Source organism: Hyalella azteca, unplaced genomic scaffold (assembly GCF_000764305.2).
Source record: "Hyalella azteca isolate HAZT.00-mixed unplaced genomic scaffold, Hazt_2.0.2 contig11473, whole genome shotgun sequence".
NCBI lineage: Eukaryota > Metazoa > Arthropoda > Malacostraca > Amphipoda > Hyalellidae > Hyalella > Hyalella azteca.
In genome coordinates this window covers 41,875-64,482 of record NW_025941472.1, presented here as the reverse complement: position 1 = coordinate 64,482, position 22,608 = coordinate 41,875, and the positions used below count along the sequence as shown (strand labels likewise).

Below are 22,608 nucleotides of genomic sequence, written 5' to 3'. Positions count from 1 at the left end.
CTGCATGAATTTATTGTTTACTAAGCTGCATAGACAAAGGAAATGATGTTCACTAGTAAACCATCTCTTTATTACTCACAAAAGTCGGCTCGCGCAACAATGGACGGGACGAAGCATAGAAACAACACGTATAGACTCAAAATTACTCATCATGGAACTAATATAAAATTCCACGACACAAAAAGGAAGTTTTTAGGGCCGTTTGCTGCGATAGCTTTTTGCTTGTACAGCAATTTAGTATATCAAATATCAGAGAACATTTAATCTCCGAGGAAGGCGCTTCGATGGCCCTTACACAGCAAGTTCATCGGTAGTTTCGACTCGACATGAACTCAAAGAGTCCTTCCCAGCCTGGCAATAGCACTGTACAAATCTTAGATATTTCTGCACCATAGCTCCTTAAGAGTCTACATTTATATATAGTATCTACGTTCATCTATACAGTCAATGGGGACGTGAACCTGGCAATTCTTAGTTGCATAAATAATTTCAATTTAATACGTTTGCACGATATTGATTTGCTGGCATAGCTAGAGATCACAGAGGTTCTAACCTAGACTAATGATATTCCTCATAATCATTAACATCGTGCAGTTCTTAACAACTTACTTAATTCGAGTTGTTGCAGTCCCGCCAACTTAAACGTTCATTTTAGACAATACAGAGGCCTCTTTTCAGAGCGATAATCGGACATTTTTATTTAATCCCCGGAGTAATTATGAAGTCTAACATACACCAACAATTGCTCGCACAACTAATTCATAAACCTCGTTTCTACACATGACGCCATTTTCCCCAATGTAGATAAGGCCACCACGAAACAACATAGCCTAGCGTCACACAAACCTGCGGTTCTCTAAGTTTTCCATCACGTCACCCACTTACATGCAATGGTGGGTGCATGTATATTTTTGATAAAACATCACTGCAGAAAAATCTTCAATGCTTGATATATATGACTAATATAAAACTCTCCATTGTGTCCAAAAGGATGATCCAACCCATGGAGCAAATTACCACCGGAAATTTTAGCCTCTGTATGGAGACCTCTTGCAACGTCGGGGCTTAGCTCGACCCGACGCGACAGCGACTCTGGAGCAACAGTACCGAACAAATGTTAGATGATTTTCGGCGACCAAAATTGACGGTCATTATCAGACTTCATTCATATTAGAAGCTCTTTAACCCTTCTCGGTTGCATAGCAACACTGACATAAGTTTGGTACCATTATAGTGTTGTAAAATTCTGCAGATTGACAAGGGTTACATGCGAAGAATGGCAACATATCAATATGAATTCTGCAAAGTGCTTGATAGTGTATCCAAAATGGGTTTCATATACGATAATATATTAAACATTTTGCTTAGATAACCCTTAAACTCCCGTAATAATATTTAAATTATCTCTCAATAACATCTAATATTATAGGATAACAATGATCAATCACCTAACTCAAACTGTCGTAGGTGTCTTATTTAATCGTGTTGTTATATGACATAAGTCCAACCCTACACGTCTAAGCAACCCCTAGTCTAACAACCCCTAGAACCCTTCGAACCTCAAGCACTCTTGAGAACCTCAATCTAAGCTTAGAAACCTCAACACCCTTAGAACCCACAGAATATTTAGGATTCTAGATCCCCCTCTACAGGATTCTAGAATCCTATAGAGCCCTTAATGTACTCAGAAACCATGAAAATATCTTTAAATGTCAGTTTCTGGCAACGTATCAAATATGAAGGCTCTCACCGCCACAGTTTGCTCTAATATGGAGATGGTGCGTAGAGTTTAAATTCATTTCCATGCTTCGGCAAATAAAGTTAAAGAACAGAAACTAATTAAAGTATAGCATCGATGAGAATTTATTAAAGAATTTGGAACGAGATTCTTTCTGTAATTTTTATTTACGTTCTAATTGCAGTATAAATACTCAAGATATGGGTACTTAGAATACTTTGATTCAAAGCGGCGCCGGTACATCCTAAGGATTCCATCTTCAAAATCGTATCAACCCACGAGTAGAAAAACCTACCGGCTTGTGTCTTGATCAGGAATCGTTGATGCTTTGTGGTCGGTATTTTTGTTCAGAATATTTTAGCCATGTAAAATCTTCCACGCTCTTTTCTACGGGCTATGCAGAACATTGATTGCTTTCTTGCGAACGTTGAGTGCAGATTCTGAGTAGTTTCTGATCTATGAGAAGCATCTTTTTACGAAGGATTGTCTTTTGCGTCCCGATGAAAACCATCATAATAAACCTCAACGAATTGTTGAATAAGTAAGTCAAATGTCTTCCAGCGTGAGGCTTTAATGTTCCAAAATTTTGCTGAATAACCATCCTTTAGAATTCTCAATGAACTTCAATTGTAGATTCGGATCATGGAAACGATCATTAAGCTATGTGTGTGGTACTGACGTATTAGAGATATCTATAAGTAATAGTATGCAGCTATATTAGTACAGTTATAAAAATACTAAGAAGATGCATTACATCTTCAAGATTTACGAACATCTTGGAAATTCTTCTTAGAAGATAAAAATCCTGATCTTGCGAGCCATCAGTTTAATTACTCAACGCAGTTCAAACCACACCTTTACCAGCCATGTATCACCCCACACAGAGCAAAACAGGCCTGAACCAGCTATGTATCACTCTGCACAGTACAATACAGACCTGCACCGTCTTAAACCATCCTATGCAGTCTAAATAGTCATCAAAATCTAAAACACCTTTATAAATAATTTAAAGATGGCTGTCATCGGCCAGAAACAAACCTAAATTGACAGTAAATCACCCTGTTCAACAAAAGCCAATGGTTATTGTATTCTCTCTGACCAGCGTCAGATATAAAAATCCTATAATTCTAAGGACACCTACATCAGCCATAAAATATTCTAAAGTGTAAACGAAGTCAGCATCAGTCATATAAACCATGCACCAGTTTTGAGGAAACCTGCATCATCCATTTGTCATCCTACAGATTCAAGAAGTCCAGAATCAGCGATGAACATCTTGCAGTGCTAAAAGTAGACCTGCATCAGCCATTCACCACTTTACAGTTCTCAACGCTACGAATGATAGGTTCGATCACGCGTTTCGAGAAACTGGAACAAGTTTTCACAAATTTTCCATCAACGGAGACCGCGGTGGGGTCGGGACCAGTGTACTTATGAATAAAGATTATCCAGGAATTTTCTGATGTGGATAAGTTCCGAGGGTTGGACAGCTCGCTTCAGGGCTTCAGGAAAAGCAGGATGCACGGCCAGTCGCTGGAATAGTAACTTGGCCCATTTCCTGCAATGATTGACAGGCATAAATACCACGCAGAGCAGACGACAGCCTCGTTTACTTGTCTCTTGCTGCTCCAATTGATTATTGGTTGCAATCAACCGGGATGAACACAGCGACCATCCAGTTTATTTGACGAGCAAATTTATGTATTAAGATGCGAGACAAGCGACGGTAATTTTTATTGATAAATAAATTACTGTCGTCCCCCAAAATGACGATCTAAATTGCCTATCAATCTGAATTACAGACCTCAATCTTGCAAAGCTTGATATATATATTAATTATTGCGAAATGCATCACAGCCGGCCAGCTTAAGTATCGATTTCAGTAACAAAAAATAGTGAATAAATGAAACACCGCAGACTGCTGTCCGCAAGTAGCGCTGCCAGCAACCAAAGATTCTAAATAAATAAAAGATCTTGGCCTGGTGACTTCAAGCATTAATAACATTAAATTAGGTTTATGAAAAAATAAAGCACTGTCCAGACCTGGTCTCCAGGCTGCCCTCCTGCGCCAGCTTGGCGCCGGCAAAGAGGAGTTTGTCTACGATGTCCTTCTGCGACGTGAGGGCTTTAGCGGCGCCCAGGCGCTCGACGCTGTACGCCAGCAGGCGAGCCAGTGTCGTCCTCGCCAGGGGGTTGCGGTGGCTGTAGCGACACATTCTTCAGTATCAGTGACTAGACTAACTACAGCATTCAATAGATAAGATTCCGAGTTTTCTAGACTGCTTACTACTTTAACTAGATATATGACCCGTGTTTTCTAGATAGACTAAAATTAGATAAATTATTCATATTTTCTATACAAAATACCGAGTTATTCGTTCGTTTTAGACTAAATACAACAATGCTCACCAGATCAGCTAATCTTGTTATCTATACTGAATACAACATTCACTAGATAAGTTTTCCGAATTTCTAGACTGCTTATATAGCCTACTACTTTAACCAAACATATGAACCGTGTTATCTTACAGATTGACTATAACTATAGATAACTTCTTCATCTTTTCTATACAAAATATCACGGTCGACAGAACAGTTATTCGTGTTTTCTAGACTGACTACCACCTTCATTGGACGTATACATAAGTTATTCGTTTATTTTAAACTAAATAGAACCATGTTCACCTAGACTGACTACCACGTTCATTGGACGTATACATAAGTTATTCGTTTATTTTAGACTAAATAGAACCATGTTCACCAGATCAGTTATTATTGTTATCTATACTGTCTACCATGTTCACTAGATAAGTTCTTCATGCTTTCTAGACTGTCCTCACTTGAGGCCCTCCTGTATGAGGACAGGGATGGCCTTGTTGTGGGGCATGGCCTCGACGAGGGCATCCAGAGCGTTGTTCGAGTCATCCTTTAAGAATTTGTTCGTATCCAGAGCTTTGTTCAGCAATAAATTTGTGATCTTGTCCAAGTCCTGAAAGATATTGAAAAGCATTCTTGGTTTTAATCACACGCGATATTTTTCATAGAAATTTACGAGTCAAGCGTCACGCGAGAAAATTTTTTTAATTAATTTAATTAAATTATCATCAATATTGAAAATACGACGTTAGAAAAAGATTCATATAACAGGAATTTAAGTATAAACAACGCCATGGACTTAAGTTTAAATATTGTTCATGTAAATGGTTCATGAAGTCTCGCATTTCGTGTCCAGCGTTTGCGCTTACAAGCAAGCAATACATGAAGGAATGGTCATAGATTTTGACACTCACAGCCTTCATGCCACGCTTGACGTAGTACGCGTTAGACACTCACAGCCTCCATGCCGCGCTTGACGTAATACGCGTTAGACACTCACAGCCCCCATGCCGTGCTTGACGTAATACGCGTTAAGGCCCGTTCACACTAGGGGCAACACACGAGATTCAAGTGCCTCAAAGCGCATGCAGAGGCGCTTTGCAGCCTCTGCATGCTCTTCTTGAGCGATTGACGAGCTAGCGATTGACAGGGGCCATGCCTCATGAAACACAAGCGCGGCACTTAGTAGATAGCTATTAAAGAATTGATATCACTTGTTTGCTTAAATCTCATTAACTGAGAACTTAAATTAAATTAAAAACTTACATTAATGAATTAAATAAATTCAATTCGTTCTGTGCTTTCAATGTATTAATTTGTGACTTCTGATTTGTGATTCTAAATTCTACGAACTGACGATGTAGCTGGTCTCCGAAACGTTTTCTATAAAGATATGAATTTTTGTGGACTATTCTTTGCTTTTAAATTCTTAGTTAGTACTAGTAGATAGATGTCTGTGGTCTACCTAATTAGGTTGATTGTGTACGCTGGTCCGGCACACCAAATGTCGACTAACACCACTCTCGTTTGGAGTCACTCTCTAGTAGAGAGCCTAATTGATCTTTATAGAGAAAATGAATGCCTATGGAGTGTTTGGTCAAAGAAGTACAAAAATCGAAATGCAAGGGAACAAGCTATGGTAAAATAGTTGGAGCTTTAAGAAACTTGTGTGTAGAAGTCACCATTGCTGAAGTTTACAAACCGAAACTATGGTGCTTTGAATCATTGATGTTCATCAATGACAGCGATGCTCTTCGTCAGTCTACGTCTACTCTCGATGAAGACATACAGATTTCAAATGATGTAAGTTACTTTTACATGACGTGTTAAGTTTCTGTGATTTTAGCTTCTCCTGTCAATTTATGCATTACCGTTTAGCGATTTGAAAGAATGATATAATATTGGTACGAATATTGTAACTTTTTATTTAGGTCAAGTGGCAACTACTGTTCAAAGCGCGCGGTCTCGAGCTATCGCTTACAAACGTAGTGTGAACTGTTGTGCGCTGTGAAGCACTGCAGCAAACGACTCAAAGCGCATGTCGTTGCCACTAGTGTGAACGGGCCTTTAGACTCTCACAGCCTCCATGCCGCGCTTGACGTAATACGCGTTAGACACTCACAGCCTCCATGCTGCGCTTGACGTAATACACGTTAGACACTCACAGCCTCAATGCCGCGCTTGACGTAATACGCGCTAGACAATCACAGCCTCCATGCCGCGCTTGACGTAATACGCTTTAGACACTCACAGCCTCCATGCCGCGCTTGACGTAATACGCTTTAGACACTCACAGCCTCCATGCCGCGCTTGACGTAATACGCTTTAGACACTCACAGCCTCCATGCCGCGCTTGACGTAATACGCTTTAGACACTCACAGCCTCCATGCCGCGCTTGACGTAATACGCTTTAGACACTCACAGCCTCCATGCCGCGCTTGACGTTGTCGAAGAGGTGCATGATGCTCTGTATGGCACAACGACACACTTGCGAGCGCAAGTTCCTGCCCTGCTTGATGAGAGCGAGGACGATCTCGTGCAGGGAGTTGCCGAGCACCTCAGGGTGGAATACTGCCAGCCGCGCCACGCCCTGGGTGCCTTCAAGCTGATCTTCCCTGCATTAATGCAAGAATCTAAGCATGCAGTGTGAAGAAGAACGAGGAGTGACACGCTGAAGAACTAATCATTCTCGGTTAAGGTCGTTTAGTTGACATTCTTTTTCAGGTTGAAAAAAAAATTGGTAATCTTTTTCAAATTGAAAAAATTTGTTAGCAATTTCAATGGAATATCATTATAGAACTGATACCAATTTCTCACCCAACTCAATTTTAAACTTGAACTATTTTACCACAGCTGATCGATCTAATAAGTGAAATTTACGACACAACTTATTTCTATGTTTGAATGACTCATGCTTTATTAATTTCATTGTAAACCATATTCTTCAAAATACTAGACTTCGCATGTAAGCAAAACTACAGGCGGATGTAACATCAGCACTTAATCTCGTTGTTCATTTAAACGTAGTTTGCCATTTCGTCTCAAAATACTGACGCCACCTAATCCTCATTGTATTTGCACCTTCCTAATCATGGCTTCTACCATACAAGGGATCACCGGGAAAACAAAACCGGTCAACTCCGGCTTTAAAATTATTGATCGTTTCATAAAAAAAAAATGATTTAAAGACAACGCACCACTCTGTGGCAGCGAGCTGTTCTTTGGTCTGCTGCAGCGCCGTGACGGGGTTGGCGAAGGGCTTCATGTCGCGAGAGAAGGTCGTGGATAAGGTCTTGTTGGTGCGCACGCACGCCGTCTCCAGCCGCGACATTTGCCCGTCCAGCTCGCTTCTGGAGGATAACAGGGCAATAATTGAATGTTTTTTTTATGATTATTCAATAATTAGTTATTGTATTTAAGCGGAATAAATGAATTTTCTCGTCAGAATAGTTAATGAATTTAAAATGATTCCATGATAAATTCCTTATAATTAAATAATACATCTTAAACTGAAAATAGGCTAAAAGTATTATTCTTAAATTTGGATAATTGAATAGTGAGTTCACTGTATGATAAATTAAATAAAATAAAGCAAACTAAATTATCAACGGGAATGCCCCTTTGCCCCAGAAATGTGACTTTATATGCCCCCTAAACTGACTGGTTTGAGGCCGGCGCTGACGCGGTGGTGCCGGTGCTCAGCGACGAGCCCAGGCCTGAGCGGTTGCCTCCTCCACGAGTCTGTCCCAGTTTCAGGCCTCCTTTGATCCTGCAAATAAATTTTTTTTACTATCGTGTAATTTATTTACGAAATTTAATGCTCTAAAGTAACCAGATATTCGAAAAATTGGTTATATGCTCGGACGATTGAGATTGATCGCATCGGTGATCCGAAAGTTTGCCTTAAATTCAACCGACACTTAGATGATTGAATTACTTTCCCTTCTAAAGTGTGTGCACAATGAGTCAAAAGATGCAGGCTTGAATATTGCAATTGATAGAATGGAATGTAAATACCTTCGGAAATTCAAGTGATCGAAATATTACTTTACATTACTCGTGCCTGAGCGATGCGGACCTCTATATATAGACTCATCATAGCATTTTTTTACTCATCGCCGCAAAAATGAAGAACACGTAAACGGATTGATAATGATGGAGAAATTTGAAGTTTATATTCGTAATGATATCACCTCGTTGCTTAAATGGAAAGTTAACTAGGAATTTAAATGCAAAGAAAATGTCACGCCGATTCACTATAATATACTGAAGGTACATATGGTGTCAAGGTACATCGAAACTTCAAAAATTACAGAATTTTCACACTGTCGAGTGAGCTGGACTTCGAAACGTTTTCAATAAAGATAAAGTGAATTTTCGGGACATTTCTATGCATTAAAATTTCATTCTTCTTCCTCTTTGAGTGACTCGTCGACTCCCAGAAGTCAAGATCGAATGCGCAGGACTAGTACCCTTCTTATCGAGACAATAGTACAAATTAAAGCATCGTCGATATAGATCATGAGGTAAGACATGGAAAATCTAATCATCACTGATTAGATTAGGTAAGTTTGCGCTGGTCCAATCGGCATTGATATGAAGAATGAGGTAAATCTCGCTAAATATAACGCGCATCAATTGAAAATTCGTGGAAACACCGGCAAGTCCGACTTGCGCCGATCTAAATGACAGGAAAAATATAACAAATCTGACTCGTCTCCGTTTAAGAACCGAGAGAAACACGACTTATGAGAAACTATTTCTATCTAATAACTATCTAGTGGCGTAAGCTGCTGCGATCGTTGGCAAGATACGTGATTAACTTGGAAAGTTTCCATCAAACACTGAAAGGAAAACGTGAGAAGTATAATTTGCTACGTAAAAAGCACTGTTTAGATACATGTTTGGTTTATATAGTTTTCATCGAGCAGTGCGGGCATAAATGACAACTCTAACCTGCTTCGGTCCAAGGACTGAGGCCTGCGTGGGGTGGCTTGGCCTCCCCCGCTCGCCTGCTTCGATAATCCCCTGTCGTGGCTCTTGCTCTTCGGTATCCTTGATACCCGGTCTTTGGCGCCAGTTAGGACGGGGTCTGAAGTCAAGAGTTTCGGCGGAACAGGACTGGAACGCGGACTTGGTCTAGGGCTTGGTCTAGGACTGGGTCTAGGACTTGGTCTGGGACTAGGACTGGGTCTTGGACTTAATCTAGGCGTTGGATTAGGACTAGGTTTGGACGACCCACTCCTAGTTGTGGGTCTAGTATTAGGCTTTAGGTTAGTGTTGGATGATATTTTTCTGGGACTGGAAAGTGCTGTGGCAGGTTTGCTGGGCGGCTGCAGGGAGCTTCCTACGAAGCTGTTCTTACGCGACTGCGCGTTCTCCGGCAGGTAATCTGTTTGAAAAAAAAATATCTGAAAAAATGATTGCGTGCAAGATTTGTTGGGAAAATTTCCTAACATGGCTTCTTTAAGAACGACGATGAAGAAGCAGTGCGCGCTCTTCTATATAAAACCGAGCCTCATCTCCCGTTACCAGCTTCCTTTTAACTCTAGCCTCGAGCTCCGACCAGTTCCACTGATTCTTATCCTCCATGGTTTTCAGATCGTTTCCTCCATCGTTAATTTTGCATTAAGTTCTAGTGCTCAATGTTTGATTACTTACTCTTAGTGTGAGGTGCTTTCATTGATCCCTTCTGATCAAGCCCTTGGAACCCGCCATGTTTAAATGATCATTCAATGAAATGAACTGAATATTTAAGTTAAGCATCGTAAGTTCTTGGTGGCAGAGAATCATATAAAACACGTGTTACTCGATTTCATTCTTTATCGTTATTAATGAATGCAAAACATTGTAATTTGACATCATTGAAAACATAATGTTCGAATCGGTCGTCAGCGTCGTAGTAACGAAGAATATTTTTCTTTCAGTATACCATTGCTTGCGCTTCACAAGGCCGCCGTCTTGCGTGCATGGACGCGCTATCCAAATTTGAATTAAAAGTACGATAAAACCTGCAACCTGAAAAAATAAAAGACGCAATGAATCAAGTACATCTAATTATATCTATGTCAATTGTTTCAATCCTTTTTAGCGTTCAGCATGAAATAATTTCAGTTCAGTTAGAGGTCTTCATCAGGGGTAGTGAAAAATTCCATACAGGTTTTAATTACATTGATAAAAAGATGAAATTTTCGATAATTCCTGCCAAAAATTGATTTCATTTCCTTGTATGATGCCGCAATATGTAATTCCCTTTAAAATCTTTTAATACATTTGAATTTTGAACGATGATAACAATGAATTCTCATCGGTGAATAATTATTCAACTTTTATTTACAAAATAACAATACTAGAATGATGCCTATAAGTCAATATCATTAAAACTAAACGTCAAAATAAAAAAAACTCTAACTTCGTTTGTCGCGTCGCGGCGTCTGCCGTTCATTTAATTCATTACTGTATTTACTGTTGCGGGAAGTAGAGCTTAGCTGCACTACTACATAAGCTGATTTGTCATGTCATATAATTCATGTCTATATAATCGAAGTTAATAACAGTTCTTCAATGCAAAGTAAAACTCAATTGTTTATTAATCTTGACAGAGTAAAGCAGGCTTTAGTTTCCGGCCTGTTAACTTTCGAATTTATAGACCAGGGAACATGATTCAAGACGCAAGCTCCTATGGGTCTTGTATATTGTTAATGCCATCCCATTTATTTGAGATAAAAATCAGGAGATACACTTACCTATTTGTTGCTAGAAGTTTTTTAAAAGCCAGTACTTTCATAATTTGGAGCATTGTCAAATTTGTATATCATTTGTACCGAGGTGCGGAATTTAGTCCTGCAGCTTTACGAGAAAAGAAGTGAGATAGATGAAAATTGAACGTTATTTCCTTTTCCATTGTTTCATATCTGGCTATTTGCTTGAAAAAATACAAAACATAAATTACATCGAATTAGCACACAGGCACTACGTAAATCACGCTTTACTGTGCAGCAGTCAATAAATTGAACAGAAAACTTAGGAACCATATCAGCTGGTAATTTTTTCGTAAGTTCACCGTAATTTCAAATAATTTTATCATATTTATTCCATTCAAAAGTAAGTAAACGAGCCCCGATCGAGCACGTAAAACTTGCTGCTCCAAAAATCTCTGTGCGTCTGACCGCTGAGTGCATAGAAATGACCTTCCTACTTAACGATTTTAATTTAAATATAGAAAAGGCGACCTTTTGTTGGAACTGAAATCCATTCCAAGGATAATTTCCTCATGAATTGAGCCAGATTTACGAATGCCAAGACCGGGTCACGAGATTCGCGTGCTGATGGACCAGGCGGTGATGTCCCAGAAATCAATGCAGCTAGCGGTGTCATGGATACAAGCCTTCAGACGCTGCTCGCCCTACTTTTCATTTGTTTCCATGTACAAAATTCATGAAATAAACAAGAGTAAATGCCGCAACAGACAAAATTCCAATGCGGCTTTCAGAAGTCAATGATTTGGTCTTTGATTTGATTAGTGAAATGAGGTACATCTTGTGACGAGCCCGGCTTAATGTTGAGTGGGAATGGTTTATTTACATGTACGTAGCACGGACATATATTATTAAAATTATACAGAAACATAAATAAAACCCTAATATTAATTTATCTATAACAAGGGTGTGCATGGCAGTGGCTGTGCAGAGTGTGGCGGTGGTTGTGTACTGTGTGGGGCAGTAGCTCTGTACAATGTGTGTGGCAGTAGCTGTGTTCTGTATAGATGACACTGGGAGTGAACTGTGTGTGTAGTAGTAGCTGTTTACTCAGCTAGGTGGTGACGTTAGATTAGGGGTGATTCAAGAAAAATAGATAGGTGTGGTAATTCAAGTTATTAGATGGTTGGTGATTGATTAATTGTTAGATTGGTGATGATTAATTACTTTTAGGTTGGTGGTGACTAACCACTCTCTACACTCGCGTAGATTTATCGGAGAAGTGATCATACGGTGCTACGCAGAAGTAAATATATATATTCGTAAACATTTTTTCTATTTCGCCTTTGTTCGCGAGTTATACGCCTAAACAGAGAATCGACCGGAATTCCTGTGGCTGATACGACCACTATAAATGTAATAAATTACAAATTTACTAATTTACTGATGAAAATAAATTGAAATTCAAAAATTTCGTTGAACTGACTGCTGTACAAATCGGTTCATTGTAAATTTTTTACTAAATAGTAATAAACGGATTTTAAGGCCTGTCTCATGATTATTTGACTTTAGCATCAACTCGTTACTTCAATTTTTAGGCATCAACGTGCCTGCCCACCAGACATTTAACGTTAAATCAAATGTTGTTTGGCTAAATGAACGTAAATTGAACGTTTTTAGTGTTATTTTCTTGGGGGAATATACTCACTGGGGAGCGGCGGCTCGTCAACTGCGCCGTCCGTCTTGCCGAACTGCATCTGCAGCTCCCGGAACTTGCGTTCCCGCATCTCCTTGGCCACCCTCGTCTCCCTGGACCCTGTCTTGACTCTCGGGTACTCCAGGTCCACCGGCCTGGACGGGCGCTTGACAGACATCCTGCTGAAGCGCAGGGTGTCCGAGAGCTGGCCGCCCTTCAGGTCTTCGAGGGTGGGGATGTCGTCGAGCTCTCCAGCAGCACGCGCTGCTGCTAGACGTCGCTCGATGCTGCGCATGGTCTCCTCCTTCTTCTTGAGGAGGTTGAGGCGCGTCAGGGTGTTGTACGACAGCGGCAACTGCCGGGACTCCTGCGTATGTCAGGATAATATAATCGAGAAACGATTTTAATTCCCTCATGACTCTTGCACGTATAAACTTTATATATTTCAGAGGAAATTATTAATTATTTACAAATAATGATTCATTTAGATGTGTAGTTAATGCATATTATTCAAAGTAGTAAGTTGATTGGAAATTCGCCTATTGTTAAAGCTATTATTCCAATCATTGTTATTACATGGATACTCGATTAAACATGGAGACTACAATCGTATTTTTAAAACTAATATTGAATATTGTAAGGAATTTGTTATGACAAAATAGCGAGTATCTCGGCATTACGGTAGCAACTGTACTGCGGATAGGAGCTTGCTAGGACCTATAGTTATTATATGCGTTAGGGTTGTTGAATCCAAACTCCCATCCTCGTCTGGCGTCTCCCTCTGATCCATATCTTATGTGTACATATAGGGTTTGCTGCTACCTTAGTAAAGTACATTATGGCATCGCGTGATCTGTTACCTATAGATTTATCATAGCTGACGTGGAAAAGCAACCGAAAAGTTTTACCAATGAAAATAATTGAATGGACTTGATGAAATCCGTATTCTTCTATTACACTGAATGCCATATGAACATCAATAATATTTTTTAGCCATCATGACGCGCTCATTGATGACCTTTCACTTACAATATTCCATGTTCGGGTCTCACCTCGTACTCGTTCTCACTGTCATTGTTGTAGAATTGGTTCGTGCCTGGACCTGCGCATTAAAAATTTTTAAATCATAATTTTGTTGCTGATAAAAATATTAGGGATTATTTTTCAGAACAATTTTCAATTTTTACTTCAAGCGTTCATCACGATGTCGTTTTCACAGCCAAACCTGATAGTATATTGGACATTTTTCTAATTTATTTAATACAACGTTTGTCACTGGTTCCACTGTTGCAACATTGGATAGTTTAACCCACAAATAATATTGAAGTGAATTCTGTGATGTGCCTTTGAATTTCAAAGAATTTACGGTAGAAAGATTTTCAACACAGAACTTCTTATTATTTGGGTGCAGGGGAGGCAAAAGGAACGAAGAAGCAAGCAAATATTCAAGACCAATCGGTTGAAATGCAGTAAAATCTACCCTTATCATAAAGTGAAGCCTGTAATAAGTAAGATCATTTCAGACACTGGGCTGATGATAAAAAATTGGACTTTGAGTTCTTGTTACAAAGTTTGCTTTATAGGCTGGAAAGTCCGATATAAATAAGCTGTGCGCACAAACAGCGATGTTTGCACACAAATCTTAGGCAAAGAGTGTTCGAGTGCCGGGATGGAAGATAAGAAGATTATAATAAGATAGATTATAAGAGTGCAGTACATGGACGGTATATTATAATAAGATAGATTATAAGTTTACAAGGCAACGCACCGTGTAAGACGCCTCGAACATGGCTGCTGGGCAGGGAGTGCGTCGACGGAGAGCTGCCCTGACGCAGGCTCGAGAAGTCGTACGAGCTTCTCCTGCACCGCGGATAAAACAATACGTCTTTAAAATCTCATTCATTATTCATTTACATCTAAAGACAGTGATCTGCAGCTAAATTTCATAAGATAAATAGTGAGCCGTCGTAAATGTAAGTAAAACGAATTGGTTAGAGAAAAACTTCAGTAAGATTTCACTTGATGCAGAATTGAAGTAATTGATATCCCTTAATGTAATTGATATCTTAATAATACATCAGTTAATACAAAATTAATGCAGGCGCCCAACTGAAGGAAGAATACATAATATAACATAACATAGTTTAATATCGGCGCTGAAGAGTAGGCCTGATGTGGCCTGCCGCCGATTCTTGTTACTTTCGTGACTTGTTCATAGATCTAAAATCGTGTCATTTGACCGGATTTTTTCAAGACTGACGATAGTTTGAAGTAGCTACTAGACTTCCACCGGGTTCGATATGGTGCTAGGCCTTTCAAGTCTTACCATATATTTTCCATAGCTTTATCTAGTCTGTTCTTGAACGCGTTCATACTCGGAGCGCCAGCAATATATACTACGCAATAATGAACATTGCCGTAAATTCTTCGGTAATTGAGCCTGACATCGTAGCACGAAAATAGTAGCTTTAACACATGGCCAAGGCCACGAGCCTGCACTGTTTAAAGATAATTTAAAATTTACTCCTTATTGTCTGGATATTTCTTACATTCTGTATTTAACTTGGATTGTGTGTTTCCATACTATTCACTACCCGTACATTATATATGTTTCCGGAAACTGTATGTTTTGCAGATACGGGAAGTTCTCGTTCACATTAAATAAAATGTGGAGTATAGATCGACAAGGAAACTAAGTTGTCCTATCGGAAGACGTGATGTTTGTATCTATTGTAGATGCTATCTTTTATATAATGATAGCCATAGCGGTATAAAAATGCTGCATTACATTGCCACTATCACCGTTATTCATAAATAATTGAAACTTTCTCCATTATTTATCAGTTTTTAATGTAACTCAAAATGGTTTTCATTAACACTGCAACATAAAGCCCAACGCCTGCATTATCGACACATCAATATAACGCCAATGATTGCCATAATCGTCTCTGCAATGTAACGTCAATGATTGTCATCGCCATCGCTGCCATACAACACAATTAATGATCGCCGTCATCGCCTCTCTAATATCCTCCATCACGAATGCTTCAATAACGTTAATGACCGCCATCACCACCGATCGCATAATGTGAAAATTACTTCATCACATCCTCATCAATACAACGCCAGCGCTACACCCCCACTACCGTATACACCTCATCAATACAACGCCAGCGCTACACCCCCACTACCATAACCTCGGATGTTATCGCGATATCGACAGCGCCCGCATGCCATCGCGCGAGCCGCCACCACGATATTGCCACAAACCGCTGTTGTTTTCACGATGTTTCGCCACCCAATAACTCTAGTCTGTTTGTTTGACATATGAATTGGGCGTACAATTTTGGTGTTATCCATAATATAGCTCAATGCTAGGTTTCTTCCTCAATGAATATTAAAGCCGATATCATTTACAAATTTCGATACAAAATTTATACAGATGAACAAACGGACACGGATAAACGCTCTTTTAATTTATTCACAGTCGATTTGCAGGTGAAGGAATAGAATTAGTTTATGCAGCTCAATATCAAAAGGTTTAGTTAGAGGTTACGGAAGTTTCTCTAAACTAAAGGCCTGTAAAATAAGAATGTTCAACTTTTTAATATGATATACATTCAGTTTGCCATAACTGGAAATTTATAGTCTGTGCTCTGCAGTCCTGAATGTGACCTCAGTCCTTAATTCTTTTGGTGTTACTTGCACCAGAAGATGTCAAACGAAACATATGGAAAATACCGACAACCTATTGATAAAATGAAGCTTAACGCATTATTTTCCCTCTATTTTGTTGATGGTTTGCTCACCTTGGAGGCCCAATTTCGACAACTGGAGTGGAGGTCCGGTTGCCCATTGCTGAGTGCGGATCTCATGAGCTTCTGATTTTGTTTATCCAGTTTAAACTTGGATCGCCGCGCATCATTCAATGCGAACTCATTAAGGTATTATGATTCAAACACTTATTTCTATCAGAAACTTTTTCACCATTTTGTTCGCCTCTATTCAACTCTTCAAATATATTAATAATTTAGTGTATTTCACAGTCAGTATCAATAGGCGTAGCTTTAATTCGAATTACCCTATATACGGCGCACTTCTACTTCACGGTACAGTGCTACTTCCCGATGCAGTACTATTTCATTGTGCACTGCAAAACTGCTACTTAATTGCACAAGCCTTATTATTTCACCACAATCAATAATCCACGATAAGCCAGAATCCACTCATGCCTTGTGGAAGATTGTACAGGAACCTGTAACGCTGACAAATTTACTATGTGTGAGGCTAGGTATAATTGCCTTTTTATCCCAATGGCAATGGTGTAATAGTCACCATTTTGGCTAAATTCACAACTAACCCCCTCCATATATTCAACAAGCCTTTGAGCGGCTATATTTCCAAAGCTTGTTTGTAATTGTTTAAAAATATGTCTGTTATGCAATCCATTTAGGTACAAATTGGCCTCCCACCTACTTAATTATGTTCTAAGAACACTTATAATTTGAATTTTTATTTCCTAGTTTCTGGAAATTTGGCTAAAAATCCCAAATCGCTCGTGGCATCGAACGTTCACCAATGCATGCAAAGCTGTCGGCCATGCGGTCAATCATTCCTTCATGGCAGACATTCACTTCAGCTAAAATTTGCAATCGTGAATGATGTCGAGCGCAAAATTTACTGCCGATCATAACCACATCCACGACATCAATATGATAAATGCTGCTCATCGCCATTTATCAGCGTCAAGACTAAAAAAAAAATCAGTAATCTTATATCTTAATGTCCCGGGAACATATTTCTGGCTTAAGGGCAGCGCTCAGCTAAGAGCTTATCAAGACAATCTGCTGGAATTACCGCGTCGATTTTTAGTGTTCGCTGTCAGCATCGAAGTTGCTATCAATCGGGCGACACATGCGATAATTTTCACGCAATGCTGCAGGGTTGAGCTGATCTTTACCGAGCAGACAGTTACGTCGATGGCCTGGATTGAACTACAATTATCCAGTGACGAAATCAAGCTACATATCAACACTTGCCAAGGTCAGACATCGACATTCTTCGACGTACGTGAAGTTTGTGGTCTGCACTGCAGAGTGTTTGTGTAGCCTTAATTAATTATGGTCTGCAATGCAGAGTGTTTATGTAGCCTTAATTAATTATGGTCTGCACTGCAGAGTGTTTGTGTAGCCTTAATTAATTATGGATTTGTGTAGCCTTAATTAATTAAGTTCGTGTCATAAGGTTCAGATACTTCAGTTGCCGCGCACATACCAAGACAAAGTTAAGGTGTTGAAAACCAAGTATTCGGATGCAAAATGCTGCAAATTAATTATATATCATATTTGTGATGCAAGTTCTTATTACTTCACTTCATTTAGCATCTGTTCACTAAAAAAGTTCACCAAACACTTAATGACCTCCTCCTATACTCGTCTGGCGTCGTTGACGGTCTCGATTCTACCTCACAGCAAGACTCAGCTAGCAGTCCGCAACTTCTATCAATATTATTCAGTCTCAATTCCACTCCACCGATAAGATGTCACTATTTGGCATGGAGTGTCATATCGCCTCGTTCAGCTGCGCCCAACATGCAAACAGATCCATTCAGCTTGTGGGGTTGAGGGCCACGCATATGGGTTAACTCCGAGCGTAATTTCCTTCGTTGTGTGAGATTTCCTGATTGAGCCGAATATTATTTTTACATTTTATACAATATTTTTGTTCAATATTTTTGTCATCTTTGTATCGGGCGCCATCCAGTGTGCACTTCTTTGCTGTACCCTCCAAGAATGTGAATGTTGCTTGCAATGGACTTCCAGGACCGGCCTGGTTTACAGTGCATCATTAAAAAAATTAGAGGTAACTATTGATGTCCAAACGTCGAAAGAGAAGTTTACTTTCGATTGTAGCTTCAAGATCAAGTTGAAATTAATTGATTCACTCTTCAATAAATGTTGTGTTACTTTAAATATATTTAAGATTTTTAGTTTACTGTGTTCCACGAATTTCAGGATAAAGACCGCAATTACTTTTCATGAATAGAAAAAACATTTTATTGCATGGACGTGAAGTTTGTTTGGAATATTCAGTTTAAAGTGGGCAGAACATGGCATGAAGCTCCTGAGGCGTCACCAGGTTTCTAGGACAGAAAGGCTGAGCCTCCAGAGATTTATGATTAATTTAAAATTAATATAATGACTGGTTCTACAATTATTCATTTAAACTTATATTTAGGCCACATCCCGTTGAATTTGTCGGCAATCGTTTGTACAAATAATAATAATTTTGAATAAAAAAATGCTCAAACAGCATGAAAAATGGGAATAAAAGAGGAAATTATTTACATCAAGCATATTGTAGGGGGGCTTGAACCTCTCTGCACAAGGCCTGACGACACCACCTGCATGGGTGATTTGAGCCATTTTTCCACCAGGTGGGTTGACATCACACTACTCACACACAAGATATCCTCAGGTAATTCAGCTTTTTATTTACGTCGCCCTAACTTGTGAAGGTACAAAAATCTAGTCAAGAGGTCAATAACAACTATACGGAGAAGTGGTCCCAGCCTGCCATCGTATTGTGCCGCATGAGAGGTTGTCAAGGGTTTACGTGGCATGAAGCTGAGACAGAAGTGTGCAGTCCACGGTCTCTGCTCTAATGGAAATTTCACTTCGTTAGAGCTTCAGAAAGTTTTTGTGTAGGGAAACCAGGGAACTGAATTGGCAGAAGACTACGGTGAATAATAATTAGTTGATATATAATTAGTTTTTCAATTAGTGCAACAATTCAGCTATCATAAAATATTAAAATGATAGTAAACACAATTAACGTCCGTATCCAGCATTGATTATGCTCATTGACTCATCATGCATTGCTAATTAATTAAATTATCAGAAGAATGAAACATAATGGAATGGCTACTCTTTAGGAAGCTAGATGAATTATTCAGAAATGATAGCAAAACTCACAATCAAGGCGATTGTTATGATCTGAATGGACCAGCAGTCACGATATTACTTGCTTGCTGAATAGTTTGGCACCTCATGCACAGATGATTCTTTAGTTAAATATTATCACAGTTACGCCGGTTTTAGTTACTCGCACTGAGGAAGAGGTGCATAGGCGGGCACTGGTTACGGCCATACCGTGAGTAGAAAGAAAGTCGTTAATTACGCAGCTCCAAAAGACGGCCTTCACGGACATATTGATCTGTGAACATCAGCTTCTGCCTAGACCGCTGCCACAATCCTCTCACAGATCGCGGATTTGGGAAAATATCAGCATCGTGAATCCCAACGTACATATTATCCACGGAGGAAACTAAACTAATTGTTATCTAATGCTGAAACTGATTAAATTATCCTTTCTAATTTGAAAACCATAGCAATTGCTCATGCATTTGACAATCCGAGCTTAAATACTAATAATATTCGGTATCGGGATGTCATTGTACATTCACGAAAATTACTTGCTACACTTACGGACGTATAGCAAATAAAGGAGAAACGGATTATCATAGAACACACGATTCTTTAATAATTCCTTCAGGTATACATTGCTCTGCACGACAGCATAAATGAAGAGCGAAGTCCCTTGTACATTTTCGATTACGTACAGTTGCAGATTCGGAGCGTTAAAGGGATATTATAAGTGTCCAATATTTTTTCCAAATCGTAGCCCCATCCCATTATTAGCAGTAATAATTACCGCGTCATAACTTTTGTCACCTTAATAGTAAGATTTAGCTAAAGAGGATATTAAGCTTATTAGTAGCAAGCCTAATAAATCGATAAACGCTGAAGACAAGAAAGTCTTCGAGCTCTGAACTTCCCTGTTCTCATAAATTCCTTATGAGATAAAAACATCAAAGCCTCAAGTGATTTAAAATTGGTCTTTTTTATTATGGGGTCCGTTTTTCATGCTCATAAATAAACTGGGACGCGTCGAGCTCAAATCAATCGCCGGGCGTTGAAAGATGAATAAAACGCGGCCTATAACACGCACGCTGCTGCGCTGCAAGTGTATTGCTGCTGCGCTGCAAGTGTATTGCTGCTGCGCTGCAAGTGTATTGCTGCTGCGCTGCAAGTGTATTGCTGCTGCGCTGCAAGTGTATTGCTGCTGCGCTGCAAGTGTATTGCTGCTGCGCTGCAAGTGTATTGCTGCTGCGCTGCAAGTGTATTGCTGCTGCGCTGCAAGTGTATTGCTGCTGCGCTGCAAGTGTATTGCTGCTGCGCTGCAAGTGTATTGCTGCTGCGCTGCAAGTGTATTGCTGCTGCGCTGCAAGTGTATTGCTGCTGCGCTGCAAGTGTATTGCTGCTGCGCTGCAAGTGTATTGCTGCTGCGCTGCAAGTGTATTGCTGCTGCGCTGCAAGTGTATTGCTGCTGCGCTGCAAGTGTATTGCTGCTGCGCTGCAAGTGTATTGCTGCTGCGCTGCAAGTGTATTGCTGCTGCGCTGCAAGTGTATTGCTGCTGCGCTGCAAGTGTATTGCTGCTGCGCTGCAAGTGTATTGCTGCTGCGCTGCAAGTGTATTGCTGCTGCGCTGCAAGTGTATTGCTGCTGCGCTGCAAGTGTATTGCTGCTGCGCTGCAAGTGTATTNGACACTGAAGCAAGCATCAGACACTGAAGCAAGCATCAGACACTGAAGCAAGCATCAGACACTGAAGCAAGCATCCGACACTGAAGCAAGCATCAGACACTGAAGCAAGCATTCATTCATACCGTCGCCGAGCATCGAGTGCAGGTTCGAACAACATTTATTTTTCACACAAGTCTTCAGTGCACAAGTTCGCGAAATTGTTTTTTATGAATGATGATCCTACCTAACAGAATACTTTTGCACGGTTGGTTGCAAGCTTAGAAGACGGAGCCCCAGCCTTCAATACTTTATGTAAATAATAATAACAACTGAAAAATTTTGTAAATTCCTAAAAAGGAAATTTTATCTGGACACTTCAACTCTTTGTAGAAGTGAAGCAGGTGTAGGAAACACTTTTTTCTGCAAATGTGAAATTAAGTTGGTTTCGTTGCAGGAGCAATGCAGTTCAAGCGTAACAATACCACTCAAAATATTCAATTTGTTGTTCCTAAATTTTCATCATTATTTCCATCGATTGTGTTTGGAATTGAAAATTATAGGTAGAAAATAATGAAATAATGTTCATTGTGTTATTGTTCTACGACGTGCGCATTCCACAGCTTGCTTGCTCCGGGCACCGCATTCCCGTCCGACAATACATGCGTTCAATTCAATCTATTTAGGAACCACTATGCGCGTGCATCAACTTAGATTATTTACAGCGAAGCTAGAAATGCATTTTAATATCATTGACTCTGCATATTAGGTCAGCGGATATGGCGAATGGTTATCTTCAACCAAAATTTTTTCAATTAAAATTTAAAAGTTTCCATGATATTTTCACTAAACGTTTTGATGCACTACAGTCACATTTTTCTGGATTGCTTCCTGTGCACAAGGCAGAGCTCACTGACGACGTACACCTCACACGACGTCCAGAGCGACACTGGTCACTGCAGGCAAGTGTTAGCCGCAGCTATGGAGACCACAGGCGTAACTACGGCTGCGTTTGACACAGTTAAGCCTCTAACCTTGTTAACATGCCGTAGCTGCATGTACAATTCGGTGCATCTAATGGCTTCCATTTCATCTTCAAAAAAAGGTTCATGGTAGATTGCTGAATTAAATTTATTCACACACTATCAGGCAGCAGTGATGATTGTAACTGTAAATTTCTGACTTGGTCTCAACACGTTACATGTGACACGACCCACCGCGGTTGCCAGTTGGCCTAAAAACGGCCAAGTCCGGGTACCAAAAAGCCATATTATCCAATATTTACCAGTAAATTTGAGAGTTCCTGTGTGAAAATTAGATTTTTACACTTATTACACTTGTTTTCGTTCATTTTAAAATTTAATAAGGAAAAGCGCCGTCATAAATTCTTTCCCGTCAATGCAATTGAAAAAAAAACAAATAGCGGAATTTGTCCAGAAAAAAAGACCCTGCAACCCACCGGTGGATCGTATCGCACTTAAAGTGTTAACCTCATGAGCATATTCTTCAGGAATTTTT

At 39.7% G+C, this 22,608-nt stretch overlaps 1 protein-coding gene across 1 annotated transcript in view; it reads right to left on the bottom strand.

Annotated features, from left to right (window-relative positions):
- Window positions 1–53: 53 nt before the first annotated feature.
- LOC108665256 overlaps window positions 54–22,608 on the bottom strand; it is a 60,016-nt gene continuing 37,461 nt past the window's right edge. The window contains exons 10-19 of the mRNA XM_018151991.2: window positions 14,278–14,369; window positions 13,562–13,611; window positions 12,522–12,876; window positions 9,072–9,507; window positions 7,777–7,884; window positions 7,313–7,465; window positions 6,538–6,730; window positions 4,579–4,727; window positions 3,782–3,940; window positions 54–3,296 (exon numbers count right to left, since the gene is read on the bottom strand). Coding sequence (XP_018007480.2) covers window positions 3,170–3,296; window positions 3,782–3,940; window positions 4,579–4,727; window positions 6,538–6,730; window positions 7,313–7,465; window positions 7,777–7,884; window positions 9,072–9,507; window positions 12,522–12,876; window positions 13,562–13,611; window positions 14,278–14,369 — 1,822 coding nt within the window. The 3' untranslated portion in view covers window positions 54–3,169. The remainder of the gene's footprint in view (window positions 3,297–3,781; window positions 3,941–4,578; window positions 4,728–6,537; window positions 6,731–7,312; window positions 7,466–7,776; window positions 7,885–9,071; window positions 9,508–12,521; window positions 12,877–13,561; window positions 13,612–14,277; window positions 14,370–22,608) is intronic.